This window comes from Vipera berus (assembly GCF_964194415.1).
Source record: "Vipera berus genome assembly, chromosome: Z".
NCBI lineage: Eukaryota > Metazoa > Chordata > Lepidosauria > Squamata > Viperidae > Vipera > Vipera berus.
Window position 1 is genome coordinate 27,375,319 of NC_138205.1, and position 12,829 is coordinate 27,388,147.

The window sequence follows — 12,829 nt, forward strand, 5'->3', positions numbered from 1 at the left end:
ATACAATTTTCCAATATTCCTAAAAAAATCATAATCATGTTAATATAATATTTCTTTTCTTATTCGTTATTTTGGTTGCCTTATCATAAATCCTGCTTCAATACTTATTTCAGTTTATTTCTCCCCCCCCCCCAAGTTCTAAATATTCTTACTGGTGACAATTTTCTTAACAATTAATTACATTTACATTTGGTAGATTTAATGCTATTTTTTTCCATATAAGCCCTCTCACTTTTTTTTTATTTCTTAAGAAATAGATAAGAGAATAGAAAGAAAAAAGAAAGGAAGAGAGAAACGAAAAAGAGGAGAAGAAAAAAAAGGCAAATGCAATGAGATACAAGAAATAACATACTACTTAAAATATATATCCCTCCTAACTGAATTTATATTTACTTCCTCACTTTCTTATTCTTTTTAACCATAACTAAGCATATATTTAATCTATTTAATCTATACACATTCCCTTCAATGGATCTAATCATTCTAATCCCTTAAACTCTAATTCAAAACATTTTTAAAAATGTTTTTCTTTCTTAATTTTTTTATTTCTTTACAGAAAGGGGAAAAAAAGTATACTATATTAGATGAAAAATTCATCCCTCTAAAAAGTGGTATATTCCAAACTTTTTCAGAAAGCAAAACTTTTGAAAAAAGTATATTGACCCGTGTTATCAAAGCAATGTTTCCAATAAACAAACAAACAAGTCTTTCACCATAATGAGTATATTGAAAGAATTTGAAAAATATATTACCTAAAATATTTAAAAAAAAAAATCCCACACCTGGATTGAAGATAAAGATTAGATATATTAGGGTGTTTTGTTTTTTTTTTTTTTGAAAAAAAATATTTCCAAAGGAATCATAAAATAGGGGGGGAAAGACCTCAGGGTAAAAATGACATTTTTAAAGAAGTCCCTAGAACAAACCATTCTAGCTCTAGGAATATTTGAAAATTCTGCTACATATTTGGTGGATAGGAAGTTTATGATTTGTGTTTCTTTTTTGCCTTTTACTCTGTCAATTTTCCCTGTTTCAGAGAGAGAAATTTTGCCTTGGCAACATTAAATTCTCATTGGGAATCTGCATCAGGGAGTAAAAAATTCTCAACTACTTAGGGAGAAGACTTTTCCGCTGTTCAAAAGGTTTGCTGATTGTAATAAATTATGACTTCCTAACCCTTACTGTTCATTCTACACTATGACAGCCATAGTGGGGAGAGTTTAAGAAGGCACAACAGAAACTCAAACAAATGCAGAATTAAAAGCTGCTTAAGGAAGTAGAAAGTATCAGAACACTTTCCTTCAATTGTTTTTGTTGAAAGAGAAGTTTTAAGAGTGGACACTCCAAAGGAAGGTTAATTTAGTGGTTTAATTACCTTGTGTTCAATTATTTGGTTGCTCAAACTGTGAAATGAATGTATTGAGACACTATTTCTAAGCTACATAATTTGTTGGAATATGTATGACAAAAATGGGAAATAGGTGAGAACATCTAAACTTGGAATGTGCAAACAGGATAAATATAGAATGACTGTGCAGTGCTTTGAGACTTACATACAAATTAAATTATTTGTGGCATGGCAGTGGATAATGAAACAACAAAAGAAAATATAAACCTGCAGACTGAAGAAAATCAAGTCTTTGTTAGTACAGTCCTGTGCAGGTCTACATTGAAATCAGTTTCAGTGACTTAAGGGGGACTTTTTGTGTGAACTCCAATATAACATAGACAATGGCATAATGTTCTAATAGATCATTCTAAGTGGGACTGGTATTAGACACATATTATTATAGTCATCTTTTTGGTTTATCGTTTTTCTAACTTCTTCAAGGATATAGGAGCTGAGTTTCTAAAAAAAAATTAGATATTATCTGTACAAATTATCTTTTGAAGTTTAGCAATCGTATGATTTCCTGAAATTTCTTTAGGGGAAGAGGAACATCTTCATATACTTAACAAGTGCAGTTTCTTTTTTTAATGATGTCATGAGCATCACTATTGTAGAAAAAAAAAGAAAGTTGGAAATTTTCCCCCCATAGTTGCTGTTATTATTTTTCACAAAGACAGCTAGATGTTTAGAGTGAATTTGGCATTTTTGTCAACCTATCATAATCTTTCTAAGAATTTAGGATACTCAGATGTTGTTATTTGATGGTCTTAAAGGTATCAGTGCAGGATGTAAGCTGTTCCAAATAAAGTTGCCTTTTGCAATTGACTGATGTTGACTTGCTGATAGCAATGGTATTCTAGTGGTGCTGCAGTTTTGGGGATTGCAGCCAAGGCACCTATTGCTATTGGTATTTGCTTTGCTTTTTTTTTCTTTTTTTGCCATGGTTGTTCTACTTCTTTGTAGAACAAAGAAGGTAGGACTTTGCATTTTGTGATTTCCCTCCCCCCCAGTTCTTTGTCTTCTCCTATTCTTCTCTAGGTACTGCAACATCCACCATCCAAACTGTTTTGTCTTTCTTATTGATAATTGTTAAGTCTGGGATGTCATGTGGGAGGTGGTGGTCTATTTGAATTCTAAAATCCCAAAGCACTTGAACTTGTTCATTTTCTATTACTTTGTCTGGTTTCGACTGAGAGACAGTGACTGGCCCAAGGCTACACAGTTGGCTTTTTTATGCCTAAGCATGGGGGGAGTGTAGAATTCATAGTCCCCTGCTTTATACAGTAACCATATTGATATTTATATCATTTTGCTTAACAAAAAGTAAACAATAGGATTTGTGATATTAAAATACTTTTTGGAATTACAAGAGGATATGGGCTTCTACTTGATGAAGAAAGAACCACCTCCCACATAGTTTTTTTTTCCTTTTTGCTTCCTATTAGTTCCAAAATAGTTGATATAGAAAGGGGAAAAAAGCATCCATAAAAACAAATAGTAACATTACACATTAAATATATGAGAAGAGATCCTGTAAAACAGGTAAAATAGTGGTGTATTTTAAGTTTCACTTCCCAAAATAGCTGAGTCATATTTTTTTCCTAAAAAACATTATGTAGGTCTCCAATACAAATGATTCTTCTGTTGAAAGAAACGTTTCAAACAATAAAACATGAAATTGGGTTGCAAAATCGTTTCCTGTATCAGACATTCCAGTTTCTCATTATACTTTTTACAATTTATACTTTATACTTCCATTTCTCTTGAAACCTAGAAATATCTGTAATATGATTATTTTGTTTAAAAATCTTTGAATCTTCCAGTCCTGAAGGCACTGATTATTGTTAAAATGTATTGTCCTAAAATAAAATACACTTCAATTTTCCAAAGAAATGATTCTTAATATATATAAAAAATAAACTGAAAATTAGACTCAAATAGGTTGCAATATTATTATTTATTTATTTATTTTATTTATTTAGTTACATTTATATACCCCCCTATTCCCTGAGGACTCAGGGCGGTTTACAGGAAATTAAAAAATCCACCATACAAAAGTTAAAAAAAAAACAAATTAAAAAAATATTAAATTGACCCTGTATACTTAAAACCCCAATTAAAAATTTCTCCTCAGCCTGGGCCCGAGAGCTCAAAGAAAACTTTCTTTACTGTGTCGTCAGGTGCTGAGAGTAGTTAATGGTATGAGATTAAGGCACTGGTTATATTTCTTTTTAATAAAATGTTTGGTGTCAAATATAACATTTTAGAGAAACTCTCCTTTATGTACTAGACTCTTGTAACTCTTCTTAAGATGGCTTACACTGGAATGATGAATGAATGTTTCATCAGATTGAACACTCTAATTGGAGAAAACAGGACTGGTCTTGTCATAACAATGTTTTGTTTTGTTTTGTTTTTTACTTGCAGGTAGTACATGTATGAGCAGTTCATCAGCTATCTGATAAGCAGAAATTGGCCAAATTGCATAGATACACCATAGTTTTATCCAAAGTCCCAAGGTTTAATATTACTAAGCCTGAATATGATTTCACACATAACTGAATTGAATAAAACCAAATTTTAATTTATGATATTAATGGATGGTTGATTTTCTTTTCCAGGATGCATATAAAGAAAGAAAATGTTTTACAAAACAGCACAGCACCAAACAAATTCATCCTCCTGGGTCTTTCTGAAGAGTACCATTTACAAAGCATACTTTTCTCTATTTTTTTGGGAATTTACATCAACGCTTTGACCGGAAATCTTTTAATCATTCTCCTTACAGTGGTTGATCAAACCCTACACACACCCATGTATTTTTTTCTAAGGAATCTATCGTTCCTTGAGATATGTTTCACATCAGCTATTGTCCCCAAGATGCTTGCCAATTTCTGCTCAGGGAATAAAACCATCTCCTTTATAGGTTGTGCTTTGCAGAATTATTTTGCATTGTTTTTGGGTGGAACAGAATGTTTCCTCTTGGCTTCAATGGCTTATGATCGTTACATTGCCATTTGCAAGCCTCTGCATTACTCTGTCCTGATGGGGCAAAAAATTTATACTAGTTTAGCTGTAGCTTCTTGGTTAAGTGGGTTTTTCATGTCCTTTGGCCATACAACTATGGTCTTCACAATGCCTTTTTGTAATTCTAATGTTATCAATCATTATTTTTGTGACATTCCTCCATTACTGAAATTGGCTTGTGGGAACACATTTAGAATTGAAATAACTGATTTCATAGTTGTGGTGATTTTTGCAACTTTTCCTTTTCTTCTGATTTTAATGTCTTACTCTGGAATCATTGCTGCCATTTCAAAGATCTCATCCTCTGAGGGCCGGAAAAAGACTTTCTCCACTTGCTCCTCACATCTCATTGTTGTGACCTTATTCTTTGGTTCTGCTTGTATTAAGTATATGAAACCCAATTCCTCTTATTTTCCAAATACAGACAAATACCTTTCCCTTTTTCATACAATCATTAGCCCTGCTTTAAACCCTGTCATATACAGTTTGAGGAACAAAGAAGTGAAAGGTGCCTTTATGAGACTCTGGGAAAGAACATCTTTGGATTGACTTATTAGCATTTATTGTAAAATCTAAAGTAATTGTGAGTTTTGTACCATGTGATTTCAGGAGTTCTAGCATTCTTTTAGAAAATTCCTGCAATGAAGAGGAATGAACAGTTCATTTAGATATGAAAGATCTCAAATTAAAAATCATTACTATAGAAACAATGCCTAGAATTTTGGTTAGCCTACTAATATTGGTCAATTGTTTATTGTGGAAATTTGAAAAATTACATAAAGAAATATGTAAATCTACTTAATCTTATTCACTGTTTGAAGAAGAAACTACAGCCTACAAAGACTGAAAGAATGAGGTCTTATTTTTATTGTGATTAGCAAAATTGCTATTTCTGACTAACAGCCAAGTATAGATGTAAGTAGTTTTATTACTACTATCTAGTCAAAGTAGTGAGTTTTACACATAATTTGAGAGGGAAACTACAGCTTACTGGGAGGGAAAAACCAGACAAATTGGAGGATAACAGAATTTTTTTATTTTTTTATTTTATTTCTTAATTTACTTAGAATATCTTTCTCCAAATAAATTCTGAACCACTCACTGCTAAGCTGTGGTGATGATAGTAAATGTAAAATTATAGGTTACTTAAAGATTCTGAAGAATATATGAGTCTTTTACTGTGGGGAATATATTGACAGAATTTGAAAAACATATTAGTGAAAATAAGAGCAGTGTGGTGGCCTAGAGGTGAAGACTGTCACCTCCCACTCGGACGGTTGAGAGTTCAATCCTAGGCAGCAACAGTTGTTTCTCTATTAGGGCTCAAAAGAGGAAAATATCTGTTCCAAACATCAGGTAGGCATTCGGTGGGCATCTGACCAGTAAATGCTCAGCTTCATTCAGTCATCCTGAGCCCACCTCAACCCCATCCTGAAGCAAGGGATTACAGGGTCATAAAAAAAAGTGAAAATAAATTTTAAAAATCCCACAACTTCATGGATTGGGAACAAAAGTTAGGTACATTAGAATATTTGTTAAATTATTCTCTATATTTTGTAGATAGTGTTTTTATGATTTAATCCATGCTTCTTCTTGATTTATTACTCTGCCGGTTTTATAACTAACATCTACGCACAGCTCGTGACCTCCCAGTTAGACTACTGCAACGCTTTCTACATGGGGCTGCCCTTGAGGACCACTCGGAGGCTTCAACTGGTGCAGAATGAGGCCGCGCGAGTTGTGATGGGGGTTTCCCAATACTCCCATGTAACACCTCTACTCCGCGAGCTGCATTGGCTTCTGGTTGCCCTCCGGGTGAGATTCAAGGTGCTGGTGATGACCTATAAAGCCCTAAATGGCTTGGGTCCGGGATATTTGAGGGAACACCTGCTGCCGGCATCATGTTCCCTTCGTCCTGTACACTCCCACAGGGAGGGCCTTCTCGGGGTGCCGCCGGTAAAAGACTGCCGGCGGATAACACCCAGGGGGAGGGCCTTCTCAGTGGGTGTGCCTGCCCTTTGGAACCAGCTGCCTGTGGAGCTTAGGACTGCTCCCGACCTTTGTTCATTCCGCTGGGACCTGAAGACCTAGCTCTTTGAGCTCTCTGGTCCAGCCTGAGAGTTTTTAATTGGGGTCTTATATTTTTCAGGGATCAAATTTAATTATTTTTAATTGTTTTTAACTTTTGTATTGTATTGACGTTTTTAAATACCTTGTAAACTGCCCTGAGTCCTACGAGAAAAGGGCGGTATATAAATTCAATAAACTTAAACTTAAACTTAAACCTTACTCAAAAGAAGAAATTTTGCTTTGGCAACATTACATTCTCACTGGGAACCTGCACCAGGGAGTGAAAAAAAGTCAATTATCTACTTAGGGAAAATACTTTTCTATTTCTCAATATGTTTGCTGATTGCTTTGAAATAAATTATCGATCATATTCTTCCATCCCTGCTGTTCATGCCACACCATCCATCACAGCCAATTGCAAGGGAAGGGGTAACAGTGTTTAAGAAGGAATACCAGGAGCTCATAAAATACCTATTTAAAGGCTTTTGGGGAAGTCAAAGGTATCAGGATACTTTTCTTCCTTTTGTTTTATTATAATAAAAGAAGTTGGTTTGAAGAGTGGACACTCCAAATGAATTAATTTAGCAGTTTAATTAACTTGCATTAAATTATTTGATCACTCAAATTGTGCAAGGAATACATTGAGGCACTATCTCTAAGATGCAGAGTTAATAGGAATATGAATAATAAAAAGTGAAAAAAAATCAGTTTTCAAACAAGGAACATGGTCTTCAAAGAGAAAGCTAGAATTTAGTACAAATGGTCTGTTAATTTAGCCAAATACATATGATAAAGCTAAACAGAAAATTACTAAAATGTAATTAAAAGAAGGTGAAATAGTCAAAATACTTGTTAATACAGACTCTTCCTTTTATGGTATCAGGAGCACCTCTATTGTTTTTTTTTTTTTTATTGAAAAGTTTTAAAAATACAGTTTTCCTTTAAGAAACCCCCTTCCCCCTCCCTCCTCCCCTCCCTACCTCCCCCCTTCCCCCCCCTCCCCCCCTCCCTCCTCCCCCCCACCTCCCCCCAACCCCCCTCCCCCCCCGGACTTCCCAGAGCTAAATACAAGGTATATATATATAAAAAAGCAATCATAAACAACCATATACTAACAACTATAAATTCTAAAATCCATCACTCTCTAACTTATATAGGATCAAACAAAACTTAGCATTATTAAATATATATAGAAGACAAAATAAAAAAAGAAGAAAAAAACGAAAGAAGACTTATTCAAATGCTAGATAAAACTTCTTGACCCTATACTTATTCTGGATAAACTCAATCCATTTTCTCCATTCCATAATATAATGTTCTTGCGAGTAATCTTTCAAATAGGCCGAAATCTTCGCCATCTCTGCCAAATCGGAAACCTTTAAAATCCACTCTTGTATAGTCGGCAGTTCCTCTTTCTTCCAATATTGACCTATCAAAAGTCTTGCTGCCGTAACTAGATTCAACATCAACTTAGAGTCCACAACTGTAGCGTCAACAATTATTCCCAACAAAAAAAATTGCGGACAAAACTTTATCCTCCGTTTAAAAATCTTCTGCATATTCCACCAGACTTTTATCCAAAAAGCCTTGACCTTTTTACATATCCACCATATGTGAAAATATGTTGCCTCTTCATCACCACACCTCCAACATTTAGGCTGATAATTCGGATACATACTTGCAAGGAGCACCTCTATTGTTGAAAAGAAAAAAGGAAGCTAAAATTTTCTGCCAGATATTATTGAACAATAAGGAGACAAAACAAATAAAAGATAACCCTGATAGAATTTGTAAAGTGGATTAAAAGATATTTTAAAAGCTATAATGCAGTGGTTAGAATGTAGTACTGCAGGTTAACTCTGCCTACACTCTTGACTGGCTTAAGGATGACTCAGCTTTCCATCTTTCTGAGATTAGTAAAATGAGGTCCCAGAGGGGCAATATGCTGACTCTGTAAACCACTTAGAGAATGCTGTAAAACATTATGAAATGGTATATTATTAAGTGATATTGCTGTTAAAAGATATTTAGTCACACTTCTTGATCACAAGGTAACTCATAAAATTCTCTGAAGCATTTAAAAAGCATTTAAAATTTATCTATATTGCACAGATCAGCATATAATAAGCCATTGGAATCATGCATCGGAATCTGAATATCTGTATTAGATGAGTTCTATATTTCTCCCCTGGAAAAATTAGAAGCACAAGTGAACAATTGGCAGCAAGTGGTTCTTTATAACTGTACTAATTTCTGTAAGTTTTAAAATCTTGCTTTTCTGTGCTTTTAAAATTAATTGTTTTACTGAGTACACATTTTTATTTTGTACAGTTTTACAGTTTTGTACAGACATTGAATTATAAATCCTGTTGATTTTAGTGGCTGAGACATAAGTATGTACAGTATATATTTAGCTCAGAATGCATGCAACATGCTATATAACAGAATTATTGCAGAAATAAGCAAACCAATAAACCTATTCCTGAATTAGAGTTGAAATGCACTCATATGTTGAAATACAGTTGAAATGTATGTACTTTCAGCATGACAAAAATATGCAGCCTCCAGTTCTCACAGCATTGTAAACACACTTCTAAGTCTTTTTTCTCTTCAGTCAAACATTCTTGGAAAAAGGAGATGCACACATCCATGCACTTTATCTGACAACATATTTCAAGTGGTTTGGCACTGTCCTCTGCCTAGGGCTGCAAGACAGTGATTGGCCCACCCAATTGGCTTCCATGTCTAAGGCAGCATTACAACACAGATTTTCTAGATTCTACTCCAACAGATCATCAATGGCTTTACAGCACTCAGGTCTAAATCTAAATCTAATGTCAATTTTGCTGACATTATAGGGTAGTGTTAATCCTTAAAGATTAAGCACAATAATCATGTATTCTCTCATGTGTGGCATATTTTTTTTAAGTAGATTGGATGTACAGAAACTTACTCCAGAAGTCTGGGAAAAAACATAAGATTGCATATACACTAAAAAAAATCAAGTTAAATTTACTATGTGTCAAATCAGATCCTGGTGACTCACCTGAATACAATGTTACAATTTTCTTGGTTTTATAATATACTTTGTGGTTTCTTTCTTCTGTGATTTATTTTAATTCCCAGGAAAATAGATCTATAATGGTCAACAAAATATTGAAAGCATTTTCCACTGTTTCTGTTTCTGAACATAAATACTGAGTAGGGACCAAGCTATTTGGTACATTTTTCTGCATATACAACATAACACAACATTGATTTAAATGTCATTCATACTGAGAATAGAAAAAAACATGGCTAAAATATTCATCTTAGCTTCATACTTATGCTATGAGACTTAATGTTAATAAGTATACTGTATATACTTTTATACGTAATGTTTTTAATTGTATTTTAATTCTACAAAACATATCCTAAATGATTCCTTATCCTTTGTAGGATGCCCATAAAGGCAGACAACGTTCAACATAATAGCACAGGCCCATACAACTTCAACCTTTTGGGTCTCGTTAATGAGTCCTTCTTACATCACATATTCTTTTCCAGTTTTTTAGGGATATATGTCATCACTTTGTCTGGAAACCTTGTAATAATTCTCCTAACATTAGCTGATCCAAACCTATACATACCCATGTACTTTTTTCTAAGAAATTTGTCCTTGCTTGAGATCTGTTATACATCAGTCACTGTCCCCAAAATGCTTGACAATTTCTATTCTGGGAATAAATCCATTTCCTTTATTGGCTGTGCTCTGCAAACTTACTTTTCAGTCTTTCTTGGTGGAGCAGAATGTTTCCTTTTGGGCTCAATGGCCTATGATCGTTATGTTGCAATATGTAAGCCTCTGTATTACCCTGTATTGATGAGTCAAAGAGTTTATACAAGTTTAATTCTAGCCTCTTGGTTAAGTGGAATATTCATGTCTTTTGTTATTACTAGTATGGTGTTCACATTGCCCTTCTGTGACTCTAATGTCATCAACCACTTCTTTTGTGATATCCCCCCTTTACTGAAACTGGCTTGTGGGGACACCTTTAGGATTGAAATTGCTGTTTTTATGGTAGCAATTATTTATATTACTTTACCTTTTATTATGATTTTAACGTCTTATTCTAAAATTATTCTTGCCATTTTGAAGATCTCATCCTCTGAGGGCCGAAAGAAGACTTTTTCCACTTGCTCCTCACATCTTATTGTTGTGACCTTATTCTTTGGTTCTAGTTCTATCATATATCTGAAGCCCAATTCTATTTATTCACCAAACACTGACAAATACCTGTCACTTTTTTATACATTCATTAGCCCTGTTTTAAACCCTGTTATATATAGTTTGAGGAACAAGGAAATGAAAGTTGCTTTTATGAGAATCTGGGAAAGAAAACCATTTGATTGAACAATTTTTATAGACTTTTATAGACTTATATTGTACAGTATACAACACAGAGCTGTAATAGCTGTACATGTTATTTAGAAAACGTATACAAATCTGTTTCCTAAAGGTAAATCTTATAATTAGATAAAGTATCATTTAGATTTGAAGGATCTAATACTGTTCCAATTAAATTGTCTTAGAGATCTTGTAAAGTGAAATTATGAAAGTCTTATTTAGGAATAATGAGTAATCCTTTCCTTTAAATTCTTAATACTAACTTGGATCCTTTATTATCTTACTTAACCTCTTAGAAATAATACTCCCTACATATTGCTTCTAGGAAGGAGGAAAAGGCCTCAAGTTTAATATACTTTAATATATTGTACATACAAGGAGACCACAGATATTTTATAAGTTATAAAGATAAAAGGTAAAGGTTCCCCTGCACATAAGTGCTAGTCGTTTCTGACTCTAGGGGCTGGTGCTCATCTCCATTTCAAAGCCGAAGAGCCAGCGCTTGTCCAAGGACGTCTCCGTGGTCATGTGGCCGGCATGACTAGATGCCAAAGACACACGGAACGCTGTTACCTTCCCACCATAGTGGTCCCTATTTTTCTACTTGCATTTTTACATGCTTTCGAACTGCTAGGTTGGCAGAAGCTGGGACGAGTAACAGGCGCTCACTCTGTTACGCAGCACTCGGGATTCGACCCGCCAAACTGCCAATCTTCTGATTGACAAGCTCAGCGTCCTAACCCACTGAACCACCATGTCCCTTATAAGTTATAATTATAAGTTATAATTCCATACAAATGAAAAATATCACAGTTTACTAAAATACGTATTATTTTAGTAAACCGTTTATTAACAAATTTGCTAGGCCCAAACAACTTGGGTAGGTTAAGACTGGAGAATATACACATGATAAAAATAACTCTGTGTGTGTGTGTTTGTGTGTTTGTGTGTGTGTAGAAATGTAGGAATAAGCAGGAATTTTTTTTTACATGCTACATCACATGGCAAAAAGATATTAACAATAGCCTTCAGTGTTCAATATAGAGTATAAATATTAAAACTGTGGTTAATCATTGGAGAAACGAATAGAAGGGAAGGGTAGAAAACATCACTAAAGATCCATAATGTTCTTACTCATGCTTTATTAGTATTTTTTTTTTTTACTTTCTTTTGGTATTTTTATTTGGCGTAACTTTCTTTAAAATGTGTTAAAAGCTATCCCTCAAAACAGGGATGTTAGCTCTGATCACCAATACAAGTACGGTGGGCTTTTTAAAAGAATATATAAAACAGATTCAACCCATATGTTTAAAATAAAAACATATTCAATTTTTATAGGGAAGTTTGATGCCTTCAATGAATTGTTAACTTTATAGGGTTTCATAAAATCATAAGGCTGGAAGGGACTTTGGAGGTCTTCTAGTCCAACCCTTCTCCGTTTATATATGTATGTACTGTAATTTTAAGCATGTATTAGTACCGTACTGTGTTTTTAAATTCTGTGATGATCTTGAACCATTAATAAACAAACAAATTAATAAACATAATGACTAGGGTCGTATAACTTTTGCATATCACAATTATTAAACACCAAAAGTCCTTTCCCTCCCTTCCCCCAGGATTTTTTTGCAATTTTGTTTTACTATCTATTTTTTAAAATGTCCAATGATCTTTAGTTTCTTTTCTTATTAAATTGCCTTGACACTGAATCCAACTCATCATTGCTTTTCTTGAAATTCAGCATATGCACTTGACTGCATTCAGAGTTTATTGTTTTTTTTTGCACAATCGAGAATTCCAACTCTCCATGATCACTTTCCTCAATATTTTCCCTATTTACACTTCTATGATTAAGTGTTCTCAATTAATAATGATTAAAAGTAGCCAGATATCATGCTTCATAATATATTTAGGAGAGGAACATTGGGAGATTGACAACTGAACATTATTACAGA

General features: G+C 33.8%; 2 protein-coding genes across 2 annotated transcripts; both read left to right on the forward strand.

Moving 5' to 3' along the window:
- Nucleotides 1-4,012: 4,012 nt before the first annotated feature.
- Nucleotides 4,013-4,966, forward strand: LOC308678892 (olfactory receptor 10A2-like; the record flags this gene model as incomplete). Its single annotated transcript, XM_081346125.1, has 1 exon — nt 4,013-4,966. The coding sequence occupies one exon, from the start codon at nt 4,013-4,015 to the stop codon at nt 4,964-4,966; it is 954 nt and encodes a 317-aa protein (XP_081202251.1).
- A 4,960-nt stretch (nt 4,967-9,926) lies between these two features.
- LOC308678893 (olfactory receptor 10A2-like) lies at nt 9,927-10,880 on the forward strand (the record flags this gene model as incomplete). The annotated part of the gene is made up of 1 exon (XM_081346126.1): nt 9,927-10,880. The coding sequence occupies one exon, from the start codon at nt 9,927-9,929 to the stop codon at nt 10,878-10,880; it is 954 nt and encodes a 317-aa protein (XP_081202252.1).
- Nucleotides 10,881-12,829: the final 1,949 nt, after the last annotated feature.